The sequence below is a fragment of the Schistocerca piceifrons genome, chromosome X (assembly GCF_021461385.2).
Source record: "Schistocerca piceifrons isolate TAMUIC-IGC-003096 chromosome X, iqSchPice1.1, whole genome shotgun sequence".
Lineage (NCBI taxonomy): Eukaryota > Metazoa > Arthropoda > Insecta > Orthoptera > Acrididae > Schistocerca > Schistocerca piceifrons.
Genome location: NC_060149.1, coordinates 276,372,493 through 276,399,896, shown reverse-complemented (window position 1 = coordinate 276,399,896; position 27,404 = coordinate 276,372,493). Strand labels below are relative to the sequence as shown.

At 38.6% G+C, this 27,404-nt stretch overlaps 1 protein-coding gene across 1 annotated transcript; it reads left to right on the top strand.

Annotated features, from left to right (window-relative positions):
- The first annotated feature begins 2,378 nt into the window (after positions 1 to 2,378).
- Positions 2,379 to 27,404, top strand: LOC124723028. Its single transcript, XM_047248201.1, has 6 exons — positions 2,379 to 2,565; positions 2,882 to 3,114; positions 4,167 to 4,385; positions 19,865 to 20,050; positions 25,606 to 25,846; positions 26,586 to 27,404. The coding sequence occupies exons 1-6, from the start codon at positions 2,462 to 2,464 to the stop codon at positions 26,683 to 26,685; spliced, it is 1,083 nt and encodes a 360-aa protein (XP_047104157.1). The 5' UTR covers positions 2,379 to 2,461; the 3' UTR covers positions 26,686 to 27,404.

Below are 27,404 nucleotides of genomic sequence, written 5' to 3'. Positions count from 1 at the left end.
TATCTAAAAATTCGGCCAATGAGTAGAAGGAGTTGTCATCTAGAAATTCTTTTAATTTATTTTTAAATGTTGGTTGGCTATCTGTCAGGCTTTTGGTAGGTGACCAAAGACTTTTGTGGCAGCATAATTTACCCCTTTCTGTGCCAAAGTCAGATTTAACCCTGCATAGTGAAGATCATCCTTTCTCCTGGTGTTATAGCTATGCACACAGCTATTACTTTTGAACTGGGTTGGATTATTAACAACAAATTTCATAAGTGAATATATATACTGTGAGGTTACTGTGAGGATCCCTAGATCCTTAAATAGATGTCTGAAGGATGACTGTGGGTGGGCTCCAGCAATTATTCTGATTACATGTTTTTGAGCAATGAATACTTTTCTACTCAACGATGAATTATCCCAGAATATGATGCCATACGAAAGCAGTGAATGAAGTAAGCTAATTTACTGAGATTCTTATCACCAAAATTTGCAATAACCCTAATAGCATACGTAGCTGAACTCAGACGTTTCAGCAAACCATCAATGTGTTGCTTCCAGTTTAACCTCTCATCAATGGACACACCTAAAAATTTTGAAAATTCTACCTCAGCTACAGACTTCTGTTCAAAGTCTATATTTATTACTGGAGTTGTGCCATTTACTGTACGGAACTGTATATACTGTGTTTTATCAAAATTTAAAGAGAGTCCATTTGCTGAGAACCACTTAATAATTTTGTGAAAACATCATTTACAATTACATCACTTAGTTCTTGGTTTTTGGATGTTATTACTATTCTTGTATCATCAGCAAAAAGAACTAACTTTGCATCTTCATCAATGTGGAATGGTAAGTCATTAATGTATATCAAGAACAGTAAAGGACCTAAGACCGAACCCTGTGGGACCCTGTACTTGATAGCCCCCCCAGTTTGAGGAATCAGCTGTTGCTTTAACACTACATAAACCACTTATTTCAACTTTCTGCATTCTTCCAGTTAAGTATGAATTAAACCATTTGTGCACTGCCCCCCTCAAACCATAATGATTTAGCTCATCTAAAAGAATTCCATGATTTACACGATCAAAGGCCTTTGAGAGATCACAAAAAATACCAATGGGTGATGTCCAGTTATTCAGAGCATTCCCCTCGTAAGTATGACTCGTGACCCCATAATTTTTGCAGATGATGCGGTTATCTGTAATGAAACACTGTTTGAAAAAAGTTGCACAAATATTCAGTTGGATGTTGATAAGACTTCATACGGGTGCATAGACCAATAACTCCCTTTAAATGTTCATCAGTGTAAAACTGTGCACTTCACGAACCGAAAACAAAGACGCAATATCCAGTGATTAAAGTATCAACGAGTCGCAATTGGAATCGGTAAACTCATACAAATTCCTGAGTGAAATGGAACGATCACTTAATGTCAGTCATAGGTGAAGCAGATGACTCATTAAGTTTACAAGTAGAAAGCTGGGGAAATACTATAAGTCTAAAAAGAGATTTCTTACGAAACACTCGTGTGACTCATGCGTATACAAAGTAGGGCAGCACGAATGTCACAGATTTGTTATTTATTGAGCATCCATTTTATCATATACAATGATATAGGAGTTGTCGTGTTACATTATATGAGTTTGTAATTAAACTGTAAATTAATAACATAGGCCTACGGTGGTAAAACATATATAAATATATATCTCGTGCAGTGTATAGTAGAGAATAACAAAACAAACAATAATTAATTATTTATAGTGCATAGTATTTTCATACGTTTGTTTTTCAGGTATAACTTATCATTTTCATTGACCACTATTGTAGAGAATAATAGAACAAACACGGTGGTCACGTGGTCACGGAGGTGCCGAAAAATCTGAATTGGCAACGCTTGAAGGTAGTCGCAAACTATTCCGAGAAAGCCTAACAACGTTTCAAGAAGCAACTTAAAATGACAAATCTAGAAATATACCAGATCCCCTATATATCGCTCCCATAGTGTTCGCGAAGACAAGATTAGGGCAATTACAGTGCGATAACAGAGGCTTTTTGAACAGTCATTCTTCTCTCGCTACATAGGTGAATTGAACGGGAAGTGCCCTCCGCCATGAACTTCACAGTAGTTTGCAGAGTATGGATGTGGAATTGTACATGTTTCATCTCCTGTTTCCCAATTGGGTTTCTATCGTCTCGCGTTTGAACGTGGCCCAGGACTTACTATCGAGAATGTAATGTATCGATAGTATTCGAGAGTTGTCGATTTCTAACAATGTGATTAGCTAGTATCCGATTATATCGATAATCCTATAAGTTCTTTGTTTAAGATTAATCACCCGCGTCTCAGTAAGTCCCGAAAAGAAATAATGGGTTGGGCGGTGGTGGGAAAGTGAGGGGCGGGAGGGAGAGGGACTCGATACATTTGTGCAGTTTTGTAACGTAATGAGTGTGTTGCATTTGAAGGGAATGATAATGCATGAAGAACGATGATTGGCATCAAATTGCATACCATAGGACCGAGAAGGTTACATTGTTGCGGGTATTAAGGAGGATGGATAAAGCTAGTAAAGCTTTGCGAAGGTACATTAGGCCCTTATATATCATTTCTCTGGTAGAGAATACATGAGAAACTCTGTGTTACACATTAGCAGTAATTAATTATAAATAACCAAGTCGTCACTATTTTGGTATGTTTTAATTCCTTCATTGCAAGTGCGTACCTCACATTTTAATTTCTTGTTCCTTGCAGTTTTGTTGGTGGTTAAATATCGAATTTATTTTGTAGTTCCGTTTGAATCGTCATTCATTTAGATAAGTGACCTAATGATGATTATAATTCTGTAGAGTTTCCATACTCTGCACCACAGAAATAAGATAAAAATATACGATGTTATAGGAGCAGTGTTTGTATAAAATCAATGGGAATGGGCCATCGTGATCTGAATATGGTAATCTCAGAGCTTAAAGCCGTGCGATCTACAGCAAAAGCCTTTATTGTGGCGCAGAATACAGCTGTTATGGAATTGATGAAATGGGCATCTGGTGATGAAAATGAAGCAATAAAAAATACGTTCATTTATATAGCAGAACTGAATTCTTTGTGGACTGAAGTGCAGAAGGAATTTTCAGGTAACCTGTTTACATTTACTGTCCAGATTTACACATAAGAAACCATAAGTATGCAAGGTATTGGTTTTTCCTTTATCCTGTTTTTTGCATTTACAGATATCTTAGCTGTGGGGCTGCTTTTGGCTTGTAGTTGTTGCAGGGTAACTTGGTATCTTACAATTTAACAGTTTGCTTAATGCCTCTTATTTCCTGTAGTTGGATAGTTCATGATGGAATATGAGAAAGTTAGTCATGAAAGACGAATCTTGGTCTCTCAGTATTTATTTATTGGTCCCCTGAATCATTCTTGTACAAGACATGCATATTATATATAAAAAAAATCATTATGGTATGAGAAAAGTCATAGTATTGCTGTGGTTGATTTTATGAGGAAATGTAATGAAAACTACATTATATGATTTTCTTGTAAGTACACACAGTAATGTTATATTAATAGACTTTTTTTAAATTTGTAGTGGAAGACTAGTCTGTATATCTGAGGTATTAATATTGTGATGGGCAGTTATGTTGGAAATTGTAAACTGATGTCAGTGCCTAGTGTGATTTGGTTATTGAAATTCTGTATATTTGTCCTTAGTTAAAAATGAGATATGGCCATGGAATAAACTGGTGTTCCCTTTTAAGTTTCATTCTTGCAGTCACTAAAATTTAAAGTTACACGAATATTCTTTGGATTGTAGTTGTCTGAACTTTTATAATGTGTGTTAATGCCCTGATTAGTAGATCCAGTACTAGACCATGAATTGGGAATGAATTCAAACCTTTTGTCAGCTTGCTATGTAAAAAAAAAACTTCTTAAGCATCATCTGGAGTAGATCCAACTATAATTATTGGTATATGAGATTCTGTTACACCTTGATCTCCACATGCACAAATATGTGAATGTCTATTAGAACTGAATGCTTCCTCTATATCACTAACTTTTCCCCTCTTGTTGCAACTCATTTATTAATTAACAGAATGGAACTTCATACTGTTGATTATGAAAGTTGTATACTTTGAGTTTTTGTGTGATTTCACTTGTTAAGATTATATAATTTTCTTTTCACCAGAAAATCTGAAGGAGTTTAGCCATCAGTTTGAAATGATTCTGGAAGGTGAGCAGCACATGGATCAAGTTAGAAATCGGTTGAGTGTATGTGAGAATAAGGAGCAAAAAATTAGAAAGGAAATACAGAAATCAGCAAGAAAGAGCACAGCAGAAGAACTACAGCAGCTAGAAGCAAAGTTAGTGCAGGCTAAGCAATCAAAAGAACTTGCACAATATGAAGGTAATTTTGATTCTTCCTTTTCCTCACTGGCTTTGTGTTGATTGTATTATTGGTTCATGACATTATTGTATTTTAATTATTTTTGTATGATTCTGACGTTGGAAAATGCATTGAAGTGAGAGTGTGCCTATGTGTGCAAGTCGTCATCCAATGCCTAATGAGTTAGGACAGAGATATTTATTGGGTGTTGAGCTGGCATTATATTTTGTTCACTTCAAAGTACTTTTATATGAAACCAGCCTGAACTGCACCTCTCTTGCTAAATATTTATTACAGCACTTTCAAAGGTATATTAATTGTATATCACTAAATTTGCATTAGCCAGAAGCTGAGTTCAAATCCAATACAAGTCCTTTATGCTTTAGAAAATGCACGGTTTTATGTAACACAACTGGCAAATGCCAGCCGAGTTCCTTCTAGAATACAGCTGACTTCTCCATTCTTTTCGACATCATAACGGAGACTATTTTTCAATCCCATGGACTAAATTGATGATGTAGTGTAGTAGGGAAACGGTAACTTGCCAGATGAGCTCTGTAACATGACTATCTGAGATGAGCATACTATTTAAACTGTAAGTTAATATTGTAATCAGTCACTAGTTTTTCTAATAGGCTATATGCATATATTTCAGATTTAAGCAGTGTTTTCGTGAACTGATAGCATCACAGCTGTTTCCACTTCTCTGGCCTAGAGAGACATATTAAATTGATTCCTCACCCAAGGGCTTGCTTTCCTCAAAATATTATAACTAAAAGAGGGAGGAATTGATGTAATGCATTTTAAAGTTTATAGACATAGCGTGTGACATAGACTAGCTGAAGTAAAAATGAGAGCTGTTAGTCCCATCTGCTGTAAACAATGAAACTTTGTTTGAAGTGTTTGTGAGAATTTGTTTGATATAAAAATTGCAAACCAGTGCACATTTATTGTAGATGTGTGTGGAAATGTGAAAACCATGTCCAGATTAGTCAGTTTCATTGGTTTGTTGGTGGCTCACAATGGCCATTGCTGTCAGTAAGGCATTAAATTCTTAGTTCTTGAAATTGGAAAATTGATGTAATTTATTCTACTCATATCACAAGTATTACTTTAGATAAATGAACTGAAGACATATAGCTATCATTCATAGAATGCACAGGCAAAAATTACAAAATTGCAGTCTGTTGGGAAACACCTGAGAACATGCAGATAATTCCTAGCAGGGCCAAGATAGTCCTGCTGGTTATCTTATAAGAGTGGCCATCTACCTTTAGTGTTCAGAGTAAGAGAAAATATGTTTACTACTTCTGGAAAATAAAGCTATACTCTGCACATGAACATGAATTCCTTGCTTATTCATGAGGACTATTTTCTATTTGTTCTCATCTCTTGACATCATAAATGACATTCACCTCATACTGTGTCTGTAGAGTGTGTGCATACAGTGACTGCAGTCACTCCTCTGTATAGATCCTGTTTGACTATATTAGCATTACATAACATTAAGTTATTTCATTTCTGCCTTGAAATGGTTCAGAACACATGAAATGAGCCATGACTACTAAGTGGCAAATCGATACAAATTCAGAATGGCTGTACTGCAGCCTCAATACAGTCATTAGGAAACACAAGTTTGTAAACACTTGTGGACACAGTTCTGATAGCGTTGGCACATAGACACATTTCGCGAGAGACAGAAGTCTCTTCACTCCCCAATGGTTGAGACGGGCTGTGTCATGGTGAGTAGACAGCACAATGATGTTACCCTGACAGGAACTACCTGGAAGTTAGCAGGATCCAACCTCAAACAAAACTGGCCTCTGGCGATGCTGCTTCATGGGAGAGGTGAGACGGTGGTGCCTTGGAACTATAAGAGGCATGGCTTCTTCCTAGCATCTCATTGGCACCTTGTGATTCCGTTTTGCTGTGCAGTATCTCTACAGTGGTTGATATTTCTTGTGCCGCTCTCAATACTCGATGACACTGCAAAACATATTAGCCAGTATTGAAAAATTAGTATGTTGACTAGCAATTGAGATATTTGACACGCCCCCCCCCCCCCCTCCAGCCATCTCTCTCTCTCTCTCTCTCTCTCTCTCTCTCTCTCTGTCTCTCTGTCTTTCTTTCTTTCTTTCTCTTCATTATTGGGCCTGTCAATGTTTCAGCATCTCTAGTACACAGTAAGCTATTGCCTTTACTCCTAAATTATTTACATTGTACCAGGACTTTGCAGTACTATGTTTGTTGAAAATCATTGGGACCGCAAAAATTTTGTTTTGTGGCTTTAACTGGATTGCCATTCTCTTCCTATCAAATCAGTGTGTCTTATTTACAACATGTTATGGTGCTGTATGTGCATCTCAATTTGTTGAATACCAGGCAAAATTAACTTGAAACACTTATAAAAGTAAGCTGGCACTCTTAACAGTAGAACAGCCAACTTATGAACACAATATATTAAGTGTCCGGTTTGGAAACAGTTTCATTGGAATAATTGTAGTAAGATGGCTTTATGATGGCATCTAAATATCATATGGCTGAAGTGAGCAGTCTGGATCTAAAATGTGCTAGGGAATGGCTATTGTTATAGAGCACTGGAGTTTGGACACTGGTGCTGTTTGACCCAAAGCAACAGTTGTGACAGTCAGCAGTGTTATGAATAGCAGTCACAGTGCAGCAACTGGTGAAGCTTGGTGGTCAGATTGATATGGGTGATCTCCATGTTGGAACCAGTCAATATAACCTACTTTCCTGGAGCTTGGACATATGGGGAATAATGGTTGGCTTATTTTGATAAATATAAAACTGTTGCATCAATTGTCAGGGGACAAAAGTAATCTCCTCATCTTGGCACTGATGATTTGGAAAATGTAAAATAAAATCTGTGTACCGTCTTTTACTGTATGTTAACTGTGTCAATGTACATGGAAGTCAGTATTTTATGTAAGGGCCTTCATTGCAATGTCAACATGCCAAAAACAGGAATCTGCAAATTTTGCTGACTTCTTTTGTGAATGACATCACAATTTGTTCAACATACACAGTTTTCAAAGATGACAGTACAAAAGAAAAAAATTGCAATAAATGTTTAAATTTCCTTAAAGTCATTAGCGTTGACATTTTTTCCTATGACGAGGACATGAAATTTAGTGGATAATCTGTCTCAGTTACTTAAGGTAAACTCTAAATATTCCACACTTTGCTGAAACCATTCCCATGTCTCCAAATTGCATTTAATACTGCATGACGACCAGTCTCCAGGTTGGTGGAAGTGACACAAGCAGGAATTTCACACATTAGTTAGTACACTGACATGACAAAAGTCATGGGATAGCAGTATGCTCATATACAGATGGCGGTAGTATCATGTACACAAGGTATAAAAGGGCAATGCATTGATGGAGCTGTCATTTGTATTCTGGTGATTTGTGTGGAAAGATTTCCGACATGATTATGACCACACGACAAGAGTTAACAGGCTTTGAATGCGGAATGTAAGGTGGAGCTAGACAGGCACACGGGACATTCCATTCTGAAAATCGTTGGGGAATTTAATGTCTTCATCACTAAAAGTCAACCTAACCTTCATGTAAGGCGTGACAGTGAGGACAAGCCTGAACCAAATATGGGTGAGCAGGGACAAATATTTCAGATAATTCCATGTATAAATTCTCCACTGTCTCAATCAGTATTGTCACAGAAATTAGATTAACCTGCTCGTGTACCAAGTAACCAATATTATTGAATGTGCCTAGCTCAAATAAGGTTTGAATGCCGGAACACAGTACTAACAAAACGGTTATGCCTCTAAATGTGTTTGTCAATAACTGGGACTGTGAATTGACCTTTGATTGGAACCAAGAATCCTTTGCTTGAGAATAAATAATTGCTGTGAGATTCCAACTTTTAAGGTGAGATAAGGTTGCCAGTTCATCAGTGAGCCAGATGGTCCCAAATCAAAATGAAACTTATCTTGTCAGACAAGTCTGTAGGAAATTTTTGATATCTGCCAATTGCTGGATGCCACTGTATGTGTGTATGATGCACAACATTGTCCTGTTACAAATGAGGTGTTCAGTGAATGGTGTGTGGTTGACAAATACTGCTAACATCAAATTTCTGCCATCAAAAACACAAATTCAGCTTTTGGTTTACTATTATGGTGTGTGTGTGTGTGTGTGTGTGTGTGTGTGTGTGTGTGTGATTAAAAACTAGGGGTGGGATGGAAGACATTTGCAGTATATGCTTGCGGAAATGGGGCTTATGAATGTACATGTTGCCGGTGGTGTGTAAGACACATGAGCTGTGCTGGAGGAGTATGACTTCTGAGGAAAAGGGGAGTGGTAGAAAGAGGTACCAGAGCTGTCTGTGGCATGATTACAATGCAGTCAGTCATTCAATACAGAGACATATTAACTGCATTGAAGATGCCACGCCATACTGCTGTCTGAACTAACTCAGAACTTTGTGCTATTAACAAAACTTTAAATAATGATGGGTTTGGCTTGTTTAATTTCTGCATTCCAACCTCTTTTATCAGGTCTAATTGTACACTGCAATCATGGATCAAGGAGTCTGTATGAGATTACCCACAACGAGGATGCTCATAAACAAATTCACAATATCAATTTAATCAGTTCAGTTCTGCTCGCCAGTGTGAGCAGGATCGTGAGGGAGCTTTTGTAACTAAAGTAATGCAGCTGGTACTACACGGTCCATTTGCTATATTATTTTTACTTGAAAATACAGCAAATGTACGGAATATTGGGTCTTACAGAGGGCATAGTCTATTGAGGAGACTGACGTTTCCTGAGAACACTAAGCAAAAACTCAACAGCTGAACTGTGAACTCTGTTACCTAATTTGGTGCAAAATGATGCAAAAGAGATTTTGGGTAAACTTCCCACTCATCAACACTCTCATTCTAAGAGAGAGAAACAGAGGTTTCTAATGACATTGAATGCGCTGCTGTGAGCTTAGACACCTGTTGCTTTATGTTTTCTTGGTGGTTTTGTAGAACTTCCAACAGTACATGTTCTATGGTGATATCAAATGGATTTGTTGCCTCATCAGCAATTTTGTGATATTGTATGTGAAACTAAGTTTATTGTACACAAGACAAGACTCACTTGAATCAATGATAAATGCATATCAGCACTGATGACTGTAGAAAAGCCAAGTCGTTTACAGATTCTGCAAACAAATCTAGCCAAAATCAATGTCTAGCTTGTTAACAATTTCACAGCAATATTCACAGTAAGAATTGCTTTCTGGTTTCATCCAAATAGCTTTTGGTTGGTGTGAGCAGACTGGATCTGTGACCTTAGGCTACAATCATTATAGGACACTGTTTTACAGGTGATGCAATGTGTGACGCAAGATTTCTAGTAATGGCAGAAAGCAGTGTCACTGGTGGTGGCCTCAATTCTGTGACTGGTGAAGCTGAATGAGCATATCCATATTGCCACTGCCAGTATCAGATGCAGCCGCAACACAGCGTCCGTATTTGCTTCTTACAAACATTATTGTGGTATTTGTTTACTACCATAGTAGTAGGCCCCAGTACTATAACACCATTTCACCATACAGCTCTTGAACATAAAAAACACACATCTGAGCTGATTTAATGAAAATGATAAATATTTTGATGATAATTGTTCCACAACTATAAAGCTGATATACAGCACACATAAACAGAGATATGCCATCCTCAGCCAACCAGCAGCCTTAGATTTGTTAAATGTAGGACTTTCATGTAGGCTGTCTAAGCAGAACTTTTCAACTTCTGCAGTACACGGTTCATTGTTTGATGTTTGCCTTCAGATTTTTGTAGTGTTTATAAAATGTTAGTGTTCTGCCCTATTTGATTTCCAAGTACTTTGAATTAGATCACTGCTTAACATTCATACTCATCTCTGTATCAGTGAAGTCTTTTCTTTCCTTCCTGTTTCATGCACAGAATCTGTATACTTGTGTCTTGTGAAGCTGTGTCCTAACTAGACATGCAGCACCACACAAAAATGCATGGTGCAGAGGAGCACAGAACCGCGTAGAATGGAACAGAGTTTTCGCAGGTGCCGATGACTCCATCCAACATAACATGCTGTGTCCTCCCTACCAAGGTGCCGATGACTCCATCCAACATAACATGCTGTGTCCGCCCTACCAAGAAACCTCAATCTAGCAACTTTGAGTGTACTGAGGGAAGCGTGTTGGGTCCCTTGCTGTTCATGTTGTATATTAATGACGTTGTGGACAAAATTAATAATAACCTGTCGTTTGGCAGATGATAAAGTTATCTACAGTGAAATACAGTCTGAATGAAGCTGTACAAATGTTCAGTCAGATCTTGATAAGTGGTGCACAACATTGGCAACTTGCTTTACATGTCAAAAAATGTAACACTGTGCACTTCACAAAATAACAAAGTAATTTATGAATATGAATACAGTTGGTATTTATAAACTCATGCAAATACTTGGGTGTAACATTAGTAGAGACATGAAGTAGGATGATTATGTAGGCTCAATTGTGAGTAAAGCAGGTAGCAGACTTTGGTTTATTTGTAAAATACTAGGAAAAAGTAATCGGTATACAAAGGAGATTGCTTACAAGTCATTCGTATGACCTGTGTGGGGCCCGTACCAAATAGGACTGGCGGGAGATATTGAATGTGTACAGAGAAGGGCAGCACAAATGGTTTCAAGTTTGTTTGACCCACTGAGAAGTTCCAATGAATGTTGAAAGAACTGAACTGGCAGACTCTTGAATATAGACAGAACGTACCCTGAGAAAGTCTACAAGTTTCAAGAATTGGCTTTAAGAGATGACTAGGAACATACAACCACCCCTTACACATCACTTCCATAGGGATCATGAAGGTAAGATTCGATTAATTACAGCACACACAGAGGCATTTAAATAATCATTTTTCCTGCACTCCCCAAATGAATGGAATGAAAAAAGTTCTAATAACCGGTACAGTGGGGCATACCCTCTGCCATACAGTTCACTGTGATTCACAGAGTTTGGATGTAGATGTAGATTAGTGGAGAAACTTATCAACAAAATTGGGAACCATTAAGTAGACAAAGTGAAGGACTTTTGCTGTCTTGAAAGCAAAGTGACACATGATGGATTTAGCAAGGATGACATAAAAAGCAGATTAGCACAGACAAAGAAAACATTCCTGTCCAAAACAAGCCTACTAGTATCAAACATCGGCCTTAATTTGAGGAATACATTTCTGAGGTTGTATAACTGGAGCACAGCATTGTATGGGACTGAATCATGGACTGTGTGAAAACCAGAAAAGAAAAGAATTGAAGCATTTGAGATATGGTGGTATAGAAGGTTACTGAAAATTAAGTGGGCTGATAAGAAATGAGAAGGTTCTCCACAGAACCGGTGAGGAGAAAAATGTGGAAAACATTGAGAAGAAGAAGGGATAGGATGATGGGTCATGCATTAAGACATAAGGTAATAAACTCCATACCTCTACAGGGAGCTGTAGACACTAAAAACTGTAGTGGAAGACAGACATTAGAATATATCCAGCAAATAATTGAGGACATAGGATAAGGTTGCTACTCTTTAGGTGAAGGAGTCGACACAGGAGAGGAACCTGTGGTGGGCCGTATCAAACCAGTCAGAAGACGGATGACCCCAAATAAAAGTGATGGAAAGTTTGGACATCTTTATCACATGTCGTAAGAAGACTTCAAACAGTTTGATTGAATCCATAAGATGTCCCTCCTGAAATCTGCAGTGCTGAGTTTTATATTCATGACAGAATTCTTGTGTACCATGGCTTACCATCAGTTCTCTTGGATATACTTTTTTTGTGTCACCTATAAAATTTAGTTCCTGTGACAGGATACATCACGAAACCGACCAGCTCATTTATACAAAAGATGGCAATTTTAGATTATAGATCACAGTTACATTCCATCATAGGTTGAAAGGGTTTATTTTTTAAATAAAATGATTTGACAAAAATGTGTTGGCCGTAGCAAATTATTATCCAGAATGAAGTGTACAACAGTACACATAATGTGGTTAAGTTTTGTTTTCTACTAACGAAATTGTTTGGTATTCTAACATTATATACCTACTGAATTGAACATATTTTCTGACATTTTGCACTATGTCATTGAAAACTGCCATTTTTGCATGATGTATTGTGTTAAGGCGGGTTTACACATGCAACGAAAGTGTTGGCACAGCTAATGGCGTAATGCAGTTGCATTGCAGTTGGATGTGTGAACTCCCGGTTTTTGTGGCACAACTTAAAAGATGCAACTTTTGTCACGCCACAAAAATTTCGTCTTGGTTGTACTTTGTTGCACCACTTTCCTACCACCACTGCTCCCTGGCCACAGTATTGTGAAACATGAGCATTCTGTCACAGTTATTGTGCAGTAATTGCTGCTGTACTCCATTCGATTTCAGTTCGTTTTTATTTTATTTCCGCAGAAAATGAAAACAATGGTTAGCAGGTACACTTTTGCATCTTCTAGAAATACTGGGACAGCAACCTGTGTTTGATTTTCTTCAGCTGTGTGTGTGTGTGTGTGTGTGTGTGTGTGTGTGTGTACAATATTTGGAAACCATTGACATATCTCACAAAGGAATAAATAAATAAAGTTAATATACACTCCTGGAAATTGAAATAAGAACACCGTGAATTCATTGTCCCAGGAAGGGGAAACTTTATTGACGCATTCCTGGGGTCAGATACATCACATGATCACACTGACAGAACCACAGGCACATAGACACAGTCAACAGAGCATGCACAATGTCGGCGCTAGTACAGTGTATATCCACCTTTCGCAGCAATGCAGGCTGCTATTCTCCCATGGAGACGATCGTAGAGATGCTGGATGTAGTCCTGTGGAACGGCTTGCCATGCCATTTCCACCTGGCGCCTCAGTTGGACCAGTGTTCGTGCTGGACGTGCAGACCGCGTGAGACGACGCTTCATCCAGTCCCAAACATGCTCAATGGGGGACAGATCCGGAGATCTTGCTGGCCAGGGTAGTTGACTTACACCTTCTAGAGCACGTTGGGTGGCACGGGATACATGCGGACGTGCATTGTCCTGTTGGAACAGCAAGTTCCCTTGCCGGTCTAGGAATGGTAGAACGATGGGTTCGATGACGGTTTGGATGTACCGTGCACTATTCAGTGTCCCCTCGACGATCACCAGTGGTGTACGGCCAGTGTAGGAGATCGCTCCCCACACCATGATGCCGGGTGTTGGCCCTGTGTGCCTCGGTCGTATGCAGTCCTGATTGTGGCGCTTACCTGCACGACGCCAAACACGCATACGACCATCATTGGCACCAAGGCAGAAGCGACTCTCATCGCTGAAGACGACACGTCTCCATTCGTCCCTCCATTCACGCCTGTCGCGACACCACTGGAGGCAGGCTGCACGATGTTGGGGCGTGAGCGGAAGACGGCCTAACGGTGTGCGGGACCGTAGCCCAGCTTCATGGAGACGGTTGCGAATGGTCCTCGCCGATACCCCAGGAGCAACAGTGTCCCTAATTTGCTGGGAAGTGGCGGTGCGGTCCCCTACGGCACTGCGTAGGATCCTACGGTCTTGGCGTGCATCCGTGCGTCGCTGCGGTCTGGTCCCAGGTCGACGGGCACGTGCACCTTCCGCCGACCACTGGCGACAACATCGATGTACTGTGGAGACCTCACGCTCCACGTGTTGAGCAATTCGGTGGTACGTCCACCCGGCCTCCCGCATGCCCACTATACGCCCTCGCTCAAAGTCCGTCAACTGCACATACGGTTCACGTCCACGCTGTCGCGGCATGCTACCAGTGTTAAAGACTGCGATGGAGCTCCGTATGCCACGGCAAACTGGCTGACACTGACGGCGGCGGTGCACAAATGCTGCGCAGCTAGCGCCATTCGACGGCCAACACCGCGGTTCCTGGTGTGTCCGCTGTGCCGTGCGTGTGATCATTGCTTGTACAGCCCTCTCGCAGTGTCCGGAGCAAGTATGGTGGGTCTGACACACCGGTGTCAATGTGTTCTTTTTTCCATTTCCAGGAGTGTATGTAACCAAAAAAGTAAGTCATATAAACTTCATAATTTGTGAGACCAGGCATTGTATAAATTGTGGATTATATGCAGGAAATAGCTCCAGAGTGTGACTTGGCAGCTGTAAAACTAAAAATTATTTATTCTAAATGCCTATATCAATGAAAACAATAAGATTCTCAAATCTTGGAAGAGTGACATGTCTGCAAATGATATTTATATACCAGCTGTTGGTTAGTTTGCCATTGCAGAGAGAATTTTTGCCTCTGAGTTTTATTTATTTTACAAATATGTTTGTTTCACTTGATTTATCCGTATGCAGAATCTCTTTTCACATCCAGCATTTGCGTTTCGTCTTCCTTGTATTCAACTCTTATCACAGCTCTATCGCCATAACCTGCACTTAACTTTTATACCTGCCCATCTGGTTTCAATTGATACCATATTCAAAGCTATGCAATTACCTAGAATTTGTGGCCTCCTGTGGGAACAGTAGCTCTCGATGCCACTACAGCAAACCACAAGCTGTGGTGCCATGTTAGATGTATGCGTGAACCTGGCTTTATGTGTCTAGATGCAGCTTGTGGTGTTTAGTGACAATTGACATTTCATCTGCTACTTGGGACTCAATCACTGGAAGTAATGTAAGTAATGTAGAGAGATGGAAATCCTTACATGTCAGCAGTTAAAGAAGTCAGGGAAGTGAGTCTGACAGAAATGAGAGTGTGGTCTGGCATTGGCAGCCAGAGACAGTGATCATGCGTGTATGAGCTGCATTTGCGTTAATATGTGTGTTTGTGTGTGTGTGTGTGTTATGTATTTCAGATGAATGCCTTCTGGCTGAAAGCTAACGTGTTTAGTAGTCTCTTCATTGTACCTGTTTGTGACTCAATATCTCTGCTACATGATGAGTAGCAATCCATCCTTTTCATAATATTGTCATTATTCCATCCTGAATAGAGTGTGAAGGGAGTTTCATGAACAGTCATGCATTAACAGGGTGTATATGCTCCGGGACAACTGGGAAATCCAGGAAAAACCCAGGAATTTTTTATCTGGAAGAAAACGAGGAAAAATCTGGAATTTTTCTAGAATTCCAGGAATTTTTCATTGTTTTAGTCTTTAGTTAAATCTTTAATTTTGACTGGTAGGAACTGATGAACACCAAAATGTGTCAAGGGCTTTAGGGCAAAGACTATAGAATACTTCGTAGCAGCAAACTGCTTCCGATGAGCATGACATCACAGCTGTTTACATCAAGTTTGTTTTGAGCAGTTGCCAGCGAGCGCATGCGCAGTTGAGTTGAAAATGAGCAGTGCCTTCTCCCACTTCTGGCTACTTGAAGTTTGGCTGCAGCAGTAGCAAGAAGCAGTCATGCTACATAGAAAAATTTTTATGGTGCGCCCAAGCTGCCAGATTTGTGCATATGCAGAACGGTCTGGATTTAGTGGGGACGGGGATAATCACCCGTGTTTACCTTTATTGATTTCGCTGTTTCCTTATGTCCTATTTCCTCTTTGTTTACAGTTCACAAGTCAAATGAAACCAAAACAGTTTTCTGTGGCTGGGAGCTATCAAGTGAATGAAAATACATTCACATAATTACTGTAGACTGTTATTAGTTCCAGTTTTCTGATTTAATTTTATTTCCACGACTTTGCAGGCAAGCATTAATCACCTTGCACAACAATGGAGTTATTTTTGTCGGTCTGCTAAATAAATGTGGCTTTTGTTAATCTTTTCCACAGATGCAGTCAATTTATAAGAAATAAAGTGTTTCATTCCACAATATTGGCTAGTTTCAACTGTTCACTGAATTTCAAGTGCACATTTTCATCTTCTGGCATGTATGGCATTATGCCATAATATAGAATCAAACATGAGACAATACAGTACTGCCTTTTTCTTTTATGATATCATGTAAGATGCCTTAATGTGTATGAACATACGGGCTTCCTACGTCATTGTAGCTGCCTACGTGCAGTAATACCTGTTTTCTGGTACTCTTTGGCAGCTGCTGAAATGAACCCATGTCTAAGAGGCCGCGAGAAAATATTGTGAATGGTTCTTCGAAAAGTGTTATTTTCAAAAGAAATTTTCTTTTACGCAGTATGAACTATTTTACATGTGGGAATGTGCAATGAATTTCTATAATCACTGTGCGTTTGACTCTCATTTAAAACTTAAAACTTTCATGGCTAGCCACTTAGAATAATCTCGAGCCCAGAAGACCAGACATTAGTGTCATTGTTTAAAATTTTGCTGCACATTTGTGTATTGTATCTTAAAGTGTAAAACACGCTAAAAAGACCAATGTTACACATGAAAGCTTAACTTTTCTTGTGGCATATTAATCTTCAAGACCAGCATTATATGTGAAAGCTGAGCTTTTCTTGTAGCAATACTATGTACATTAATTTAAACCATTAACTTTTCCTATTTGTGTGTTCATGCTACTTAACAGTGATGCTATTGGCTGACTACATCACGTGTCCTATGCTCTGAATATCTGCTGTGATTGGCTGATGAGCTATGATTGACTTACGATAGCGCATTGAGATCTCTGTTTCAGTGCTTTGGAAACTAACATGCTGTGTTTGGTGGAATTCAAATTTATACTTTCGTAATACGAAAATATGCAGGTTATCGTAATATGAAAGTATGCAGCGTACATGTTGCTGCACATCAAAGATCTTACCAAAATGTGTTTCTCTTCCCTGACCCCCCCCCCCCCCCCCCCCTCCCACCATACCTCCCCTGAGTTTTGTTTTCTAAAGTGCCAGGAAGTTCTCGCAAGTGTATAAGACCATTACCATTCTAAGGATTGATGTTTTTACAACTCCAAGGGAAAGCACTGTCGCTTATCATAGAAAAAGTGTATTTTCAAGTGGGTAAAAGTGTGTTTTTAACCGGGAGATCTGGGAAAAATCTGGGAAATTTTGTTTCTTGTCCATGTATACACCCTGATTAAGTCCTACAAGATGCCACTATTACAGGTGCTTACAGCATTAGACAATGTGAAAAGGCCTGAGTTCAGTATAGAAATATAGCCATAAATGGAGAAAGGTGATTTTATGGAAGGAGTAATCTTTTCTGATGGATGGCGTCTGTAACAGAGGTGCATTCCAAGCAGAGGGCTGTCATTGAGTTTCTTTTGGCAGAGAACCAGAACATGGCTGATATTCATAGGCCCTTGCAGTATGTCTATGGAGACCTGGCAGTGAACAAAAGCATGCTGAGTTCATGGGTGTAGCATCTGTCATCACTGCAAGGAGGTTGTGCAAACCTGTCCGATCTTCTGTTTGTTGACCAGCTGCACACAGCTGTGACTCCTGCAATGTTTGAATGTGCGGACACACTCATATGATGTGCGGATACACACTTCTGATGTGATTGACAAATCACAGTCAAACACCTTGCTGCTCAACTGGACGTCTCCTTTGCCATTGCTGACTTACTCATCCATCGGTTGGGGTAATCAAAGCTGTATGTTCACTAGGTTCCGCACTGCCTAAGAGAAAACTGTAAAGAGCAACGAAGAACCATCTGTGCAGAATTGCTTGCATGTTACAAGGATGATCATGACAATTGTATCTCAAACATCATCACAGGTGATGAAAAGGGTTTATCACTACAAACTGTAAACAAACAGCAATCCCTGAAGTGGTGCCACATCACCTCTCGTGTTAAGAAAAATTTCGAAGCCACACCCTCAGCCAGTATAAGGTCATATTGATGGTCTTCTGTTCTCAGAAGGGGTTATTCCATTTGATGTTTTTCCTCGTGGTGCAACAATCAACTCTGAAGTGTATTGTGCTACACCCAGGAAATTGAAGAAATGACTTCAGTGTTTTCATTGGCCAATAAATGCAAATGAACTCCTCCTTTTCCATGACAATGCAAGGCCTCACACAACTCTTGTCACCTAAGGGGAGCTCACAAAACTTCATTACACTGTTCTTCCTCATTTAGCATACAGCCTGGATCTTGCACCTTCCGACTTCTGTCTCTTTGGCCCAATGAAGGATGCACTCCATGGGAAATAGTACATCAATGATGGGGAGGTTACTGATGCAGCAAGATGATGGCTCTGACATTGACCAGTAGAGTGGTGCCATGTGAGCATACAAACCCTCCCAGTAAGGTGGTGTAAGACTGTCACATTGAACAGAGATTATGTTGAAAAATTGGGTTTTGTAGCCAAAAGAGTGGCGAGTAATATGGTGTAGTGGAACTTTGAAATACAACCAACCTGCTTTCAGAAAGAAAAAAAAAGTGTTGCATTACTTATTGAATGGCTCTTATATAATTTCTGAACTTTTTAGGAAACTTGTTGTTACCTGAATGCAGTAGCAATTGCATTGATTGTGTTATATAGTCGAAATGAGCTTTTTTTCCCCTTTACACAGGAATACGTGAGAGATTTTAAATTGTGTTCATGCAGCACCGAATTGTATGTGCAGTTTTTCTTAGGTCGTACTGTTCAATAATTCTTTCATCATACAGTTCCTTTCTCTAGAGATTTGTTAAAGATGAAGCTTGTCTATTATTGTGTACATCCACATAGCAACATGATGGTAGCACATTCACAGCAAGTCATTCTAACAGACATTCTAAACATCTTCTGGAGATAGTTTATTGCTGGATAGATGTGTGTTGTGTGAGCCAGGAAGCAACTGATGTAAGATGGTAGATTTCAGAAACTTGAGCAGTTTCTGCCTCTTCTGATGTTTGCTACAACTGATACGAGAGGTTAATTATTTATCTATTTTTGAAAAAGTGCAGCAATCTTATTTGTATGATCCATAAATAGTAACATGTTGTGGTATTTTAACTTCCAGAGTAGGAACAATAAACACAGTAAACAAAAACCATTCCCATGTAGGTGTGTGTGTGTGTGTGTGTGTGTGTGTGTGTGTGTGTGTGTGTGTGTGTGTGGGTGGGTGGGTGGGTGGGTGTATAGACATAGCTCAACAACTAGCCATACTAACCATAACAATACTGGTGTGCAGATGAAGTTACTTATGTGTTAGCAGTATTATTTGTATTCAGTAACATTAGAGCTTTTTCAAAATATTGTTGATTTTGTGCATTCAGCAGTTACAGTGTTTTATTTTGGATGGTGCTGGCATGTTATTCATCTCAGTTCATATCCTTCCAGAAAATCTTCATTTGTATGCAGTACAATCTGTAAATATGTGGGATGATTTTTGGGTCAGTCCAAACACCACAGTAGTCAGTGTTTGAAGCACCTTGTAGTGGCTCTTAGCAATGTTTTAATATAGTTGATTTGCTAAAAATAGTTTTTGATAGTATCAGAAGTTGCAGAATAAATGTGTGGAAGAAGCAAAGTATCATGTTAAATTTAGTTTTAAGCCTGTAATTGCATAATGCAGACATGGTGCATTTCACATAGTGATATAATTCTATTTCAGCAATGGAGTGCATGAAAGAGAAAGAAGCAGTCAAGCTTATTAGAATAAAAGAAGGCATGCTGAAGCTGTCAGAATCATATTTAGAATTGGCTCACAAATGTCATGTAATATTTGAGGCCCAGCGTGATGTTGCCTCAGAAATTCCAGATGTGCAGGACCAAAATATTCATGAAATCACATATACTGGTAAGTAAATACTTCTTAAGTAGCATGGAGAAACCACGTTTAGACTTATAGCTGAATTTAAGATAAAGTAACAGGGACATAAATTAACAGAAATTGTCATTACTTTTAAAGTTTGTGTAACCTGACAATTCCTGAATGAAAAATGTGAAAGGTTACTCTCCTGTGACAGAGGAACATGATACAGTAGTTAACCCTCGATCGGGTGTGCCTGTGTATAAAGTGCACCAATCACAAGTAACATTGTACCATTGTTGTTTTACAATGTGAGCCTATACAGATTCCTTAATTATTACTTCAGCTAACACAGTAATAACTTATGCTGTCATATGTCCAGATGAGCAGTAATAAAATATAATAAACAGTGAGCTAGGTGAGAAAAAAATTACTATCTGTGTAGGAAAATAACCCAGATTCTGAGCTAGTAGCACAATCCCACAATGAGGGAGATATCTATGAGATAATTAGTAATAAAATAAGCGAATGGTAGGAATCCGATGCAACTGCGCTGTTTAATGTTTCGAATGGGTCCTTACTGTGGGGTAACATGTGTGCAGCAACAGAGTGATACAATGAAAGGTTTATTTTATTATTGTTTAATTAAACAGTGATTTAGCTCATATAATGCCAGTTTATTTTATCATTGTTTCATTAAAATAAGATTAAACTCTAATTTTGTTCTTACACGTTTACTTTGGTAACATAAAGACAGCTATTCTTTACATGTGTTCAAAGTGTGCCACATGCCCGCTCGTGTTATGAAAAATGGTGTGCCTGCTCGAGGGCTAAGTGGGATTCCGTCCTCATCTGACTATCGTGATTTATGTTTTTCGTTTCTCCTTTAAACTCTTGAAAGTGTGTGCCATAATAGACACAACCTGTTTCCTTTCCAGTTCTTGCCTATTCTAAACTTGTGCACCATATGTAATAACCTTGTCATGTCAATACGTATGGTGATGCACACCAATTACAGTACAGTAATTTAATGGTATGTGCACAGATTTTTATTTCATTAGTTGTAATACAAACTGTACATTAGAAAAATAGAGAATTTTTCAGCTCTGTTCAGTGCACCTCTTTATTGCTTGGAACTCCCTGTTTGCAGTGTGTGTGCTACTCTTATCATTCCTGTGGTTGTGTGCCATTTGACATTTGTTTCTTATTGGCTCTTAGGGTAAAGCAGATTGAGGACTCCTTATTTGATTCCTGGGTAAGTAAGTGATGTCCAGACATACTGATCACAGAAGAATGTTTTGTTTTGAAAGCTGAAGGAATAAAAGATATTGTCTATGTGTGTGTTTGAACTATTTAACTGTTTATATGTTGTATAATATAAAAGATTTTTGCAATGTAATACTGAAAACTGTATCAATATACAGAAAAATACTTCCAAATCATAGTTCGGCTCTGACAGTGTATGAACCACCAAAACTCCGATAGCAATCTACTGTTTGCTCTTGGGCACTATTTCGACAAAATTTGGGAACAGCAGATGCAATTTCTCACAGGCAGATTTTCAATTCCATGAATTGCCTTGAAATTCTAATGACACACTATGTCATGTGTGAATTCTGTTAACTGCTTTGAAATAATGTGTGTTGTCATAGAAGCTGTTCAAAAAATTCAAATCTCCCAGTGACACAGTGTGTCACATGTGAATGCTTTGTGTTCCTTTTCCTTCTTGGTGCAAGTGTTGTATAAATCTGAATGCGGGCTTTTCAGCAGATGACAAAGTGCCACGGTGTGTGAGACTCTTGTGTACTATGTGTACAGGCAGTCGATTCAAAGGCATCTTCTTAGCAACATACGGCAGATCCTTTGGCACTAATGATGGGAATTACATGGTGTGGAATGTACTGCACAATACGCTGAAAGTATTACGAAGTCATTGTGATCCATAAGTTTTCTACTTCCATCCACAACTGACGGAAATGATTTGAAACTGAATTTAAGATGCACACACCACACTCAGTGGCATTCCATATGTGCTCAGTATGTTTGAGATCGGGTGATATGAGGAGGAGGACATGTTGCTGTTATAACGTCAAGTTGAACACATATATTTCAAACGACATGACACATATAAGTCACAGAGGCGGTCTTCAGTCTGAAGACTGGTGTGATGCTACTCTCCTGTGCAAGCCTCTTCAGCTTCAAATAACTACTGCAACTTATATCCTTCTGAATTTGCTTACTGTAGTCATCTCTTGGACTTCCTCTATGATTCCCCCCCCCTCCACCCCCGCTTTCCCTTCACTATTAAAGTGGTGATCCCTTGATGTCTCAGAATGTGTCCTATCGACCACTCTCTTCTTCTAGTCAGGTTGTGCCACAGATGGCATTTTTCCCAAATCCTGTTCAGTACCTCATCATTAGTTACATGATCTATCCATCTAATCTTCAGCACTCTTCTGTAGCATCACATTTCAAAAGCTTCTATTCTCTTCTTGTTTAAACTGTTCATTGTCCATATTTCACTTCCATACATGGCTACACTCCATACAAATATTTTCAGAAAAGACTTCCTAACACTGACATCTATATTCAGTGCTAACAAATCCCTCTTATGCTGAAACACTTTTCTTGCCGCAGTCAGTCTACATTTTATATCCTCTCTACTTCAGCTATGATCAGTTATTTTGCTACCCAAATAGCAAAACTCATCAACTATGTTAAGTTTCTTGTTTCTTAATCTAATTCCCACAGCATCACCTGATTTAATTCAACTACATTCCATCATCGTTGTTTTTCTTTCATTCATGTTCATCTTCCTTTCAAGAGAGTGTCCATTCTATTCACCTGCTATTCCAAGTCCTTTGCTGTCTCTGACAGAATTACAGTATCATTGATAAACCTAAAAGTTTTCATTTCTTCTTCCAGAACTTTAATTCCTGCTCCAAATTTTTCTTTGGCTTTCTCTACTGCTTGCTTGATGTACAGATTGAATAAGATCGAGGATAGGCTACAACCATGTCTCACTCCCTTTGCAACCACTGCTTCCCTTTCATGCCCCTCAGCTATTATTACTGTTGTCTGATTTCTGTACTAGCTGTAAATAGCCTTTCACTCCTTGAATTTTACTCCTGCTACATTCAGAATTTCAAAGAGTGTATTTCAGTCAACAATTGTCAAAAGCTCTCTCTAAGTTTACAGATGCTATAAATATAGGTTTGCCTTTCCTTAATCTGTTTTCTAAGATAAGTCGTAGTGCCAGTATTGCCTCAAGTGTTCCTACATTCTCTGGAATCCAAACTGATTTTCCCCAAGGAGAGCTTCTACCAGTTTTTCCATTCTTCTGTGAAGAATCCATGTTAATATTTTGCAACCATGATTTATTAAACTGATAGTTCGGTTGCTTTCACTCCTATCAACAACTGCTTTCTTTGGAATTGGAATTGTTACATTCTTTGTGAAGTCTGTTTCATACATCTTGCGCACCAGATGGAATAGTTTTGTCATGACTGGCTCTCCCAAAGATATCAGTAGTTCAGATAGAATGTTATCTACTCCAGAGGCTGTTTTGACTGAGGTCTTTTAGTGCTCTGTCAAATTCATCTCGGAGTATCCATCATATCTTTATCTACTTCCTCTTCCCACTCTATAATACTGTCTTCAAGTTCGTTGCCCTAGCGTAATCGCTCTACATATTTCCTTCCACCTTCCAGCTTTCCCTTGTTTGCTCAGGACTGGTTTTACATCTGAGCTCTTGGTACTCCTACAGCTGCTTCTCTTGTCTCCAAAGGCCTCTTTAATTTTCCTGTTGGTCGTATTTATCTTTCCTGTAGTGAAATGTGCTGCTAAATTTTTACATTTGTCCTCCAGCCATTCCTGCTTAACCATTTTGCACTTCTTGTCAGCACATAACTACTTCCATACCTGAGGAGTTTTCCTCAAATCATCCTGTCAAAATTCAGGAATGATAATGTGGTGCATTGTTTGTCTGTAATTACAGGGTGACTGCAGGGTGCTTTAAGTGAACAAACAGATGCACTTGTTCAGACAGTAGATTCCTGCACCACTCTCCAATGAGAGACACATAAGGGGCCCCAATTCACCCCTTGCATGCAACATCCACAAGAGAATATCTCCACCACCTGCTGCAATAGTGATTTGCTACACTGTGGCTTGTCTGTCTGCTGTTATGCTCTGTAACTGTCATCAGTGACCTATCATCAGCACATTGTTTGTGGCAGTTGACTTAAGCAGAGATGTTTTACCCAAACCAAGGTAACCGTGCTACACACTTGACACATTAGCACATAAAAATCCTAGTGGCTGCACAACATTGAAGTGGGAGTCCCCCTTGTGTCAAGTATCCACAATCTGGCCACATTCAAATTCACTGATATTAGGTGTCTTGACTCCTCTGTGGCTGACTGTCAAGTCAGTGGCTAAAATGAGGTCTGACAACATCCCAGTCATGGGACACACAGAACTCTTTTTCATATAAAATGACAACAGGAGCACTGCATAACCAACACAGCAATTATCTGTAGTTTGTTCACAATGAGTTTATTTATCAAGCCGGCTTTTGGTTTTCTGTGGTTTAAGTAATTAATTCCATGTAAATGGTGAGATGATCCCCCTAGATCAAAGTCAGCCTCACTGTTGCATGCTTTAACTTCTCACAGAAAAGGCTGTAATGATAACTTGATTTATATATTAAGTTATGTAGCAGTTTGTCAGTGATGTTTAAATTACAGACCAGTATAGTGAGTGAATACGGTCAGCCTCATATTTTTAATACTGAAAGCAGTCTGAGTATGATTATGCCATTATTGATCTATAGCACAAGGAGAGAGGGAACGGAGAGGTGTTAATGAGCAGCAGGCATCACATTGAAATTTTTTTCGTATTTGTGTAATGTTTTATAGAGTATATCTCCACTTTTGACTTGAAATTAATTTCTTTGTCCTTGATTCATAGTGTGATGTACTTTTTCTGAGTATTATTAGTCATAAACTGTTACTATGAACAGAAGTCAAGTTTGTGCCATTCCATCATTGCATTGGTATAAAGGAGCAGCAACTCAATATATTTATTATGTATTTAGGTTTCCATCACAGTTGTTATGTTGACCTGGAGTATGAACAAGTCTTTTGAATGTGCCATTGGAATTATGCTACAGTCAAACCACATTTGTTATGTTGACCTGATGTATGACCAAGTCTTTTGAATGTTTCATTGGAATTGTTACAGTCAAACATTATATACATGCAGGTAATGATTTGAAAATGACTACAAATGTTTGAAACTAGTCAGCATTAAAAATTAATCTGCAAATGTGAGAGGAACATAAATAAACAATAAAAGAAGTCTAGTTGTTTCTATTTGTTTCTTTCTTTCTCGAATGTTGTTTACTTTGTTTACTCAGTTTGTTTTGTGCAGTTAATTGTTTTTATTGGCTGAATTTATTATGTGTTCAGCAAATCATTTTTAGTCATTTGTGAGAAACTGTGCACATTACACACAGTAATTTTAACATTTTGGCAGAGCTAACTGTGTGTATTATCATCAGCGAACACAACCAGAATTAAAATGTGTAACTTCTCTGATAGGTAATGAAGCAGCAAGGCAATCTGTGACAAGAGCAAAGGAACAAGTGCAGCGATACCAAAGACGTTCTTATCATTTACTGCCTCGTGCTCCACCATTGATGGATGATTGTGGTCCACCTCCTCCATACTCACCAGTCCTTTCACAGGAAGTGCACAGGCATTCACATGGCTCAGACCGTACTAACCTGCATCATAGATCACATACTGGTGGTTATCCAGACAGAAGACTGACTGATCAACGGTGAGGTATTTTAATAAAAGGCTCTGAATTTTTTGTGGTGACTCTGTTATAAGAGCTAATTTTCAAAGTGCAGTTGTTGTTGTAATATTGAATAGTCATGGTTATGTTAAAAGCCCCAAATAAGTTTAACTAAAACAAGAACATACCAATAAGGTAATAATTATTCATAAGACTGATAGCTCTCACTATTTACAAAGCACTTATTTTAGCATGTTGTCAGACACATCCCATAAATCTGTGCAGTTAGTTAATTATTTCATTTCCATCATGTGCCACAAATTTTTTTCATTTTCTTTAAATCTGTGTGGGTCGGACTTGACAGCTTTTATTGTATCTCAGATGGGAAACATTGTGTCTTTGAGAGTATCCACACCATTTAGTTAGCTGGAGGAGTAATATAGTTATTTCATTGAACTAAAAATCTTCAACTTCGAGAAAGTTAAATAATGTATGGGAAATATTATGAAGATAACCAGTACCATGAAGTTGAGGTACTGAGTGGTGGATAGGCACATAAACAAGAACTAGAACTTTGTATTTAGTTTACAAGCAGTAAACACACACGCACACACTCTGTCTTTTGGAAGCTAAGCTACCATGTTCCAATTCCTGTTTATGCGCCTGTCTACCGCTAAACACCCCCAATTTATGGTGAGTGGTTACATATTACATTTGAATTTTGTGGATATAAAGTTCGTAAATGTTACCACAATGTTATTTTCTATTTTCTCTGTAACAGGTATTCTGTTGGTTCATTGAGTGGTACAGATGTGCGATGGAACCAGAACTATGAAGAGGAGTTGGCTGGAGCTGTCAGCAGATTCAGAATTGGAGAATGATCTGTTAAAACTTTTTAATGTGTTATCTTGTAAATGGCTTGTATTTTATAACATAAGCCTCCATTAAGTGACAGAAGAAGGGAATTTTCTACTGTGTGTGGAAGACGTATTTGAAAACTCAAAATAAAGTTTCAGAAGAGTGGCTTTTGTGATTATAGGCTCAGTATACTGGTATACTAAATGTTATATGCACAAATTGCCCACTATGTGTATTGCTGAGCACAGGGAGGATCAGTTTCTTCATGTTGGCAGTGTGTGAGGTGGTTTAATGGTTTGCTAATTCCTTGGAAGCTTTACTATCTTTGCATTAAAGTGTGAACAGAATGAAATTCTGCAGCACAGATTGGTGATATGACAGGCATGTGTAAATGTAGTATGGCACAACTTCTTTTGCACTATGACAGTGGTAGTGCTAATCATACTGATTATTCACTTATAAAAATGTATTTGAAAGCTTAGGTTCTTACAGGAGACAGACTGAATACAATACCTTTGTTTACACATGACAAATCCATTTTCTCAATCAATATCTATCTGTTTTGCCAAATATGTGTTACTCCTGTAGAGTAAAGATAAGACAGAAATAATTATTAATCAGATTTTTGATGTTGGATAAGGTCCAGTCCATGTGGCATTATAGTAATATTGATTGTATGCATATGTTGCTTGAACAGTGAATGTAACGTACCACACTTCTAATTAAATACCCTGAGAAAAAT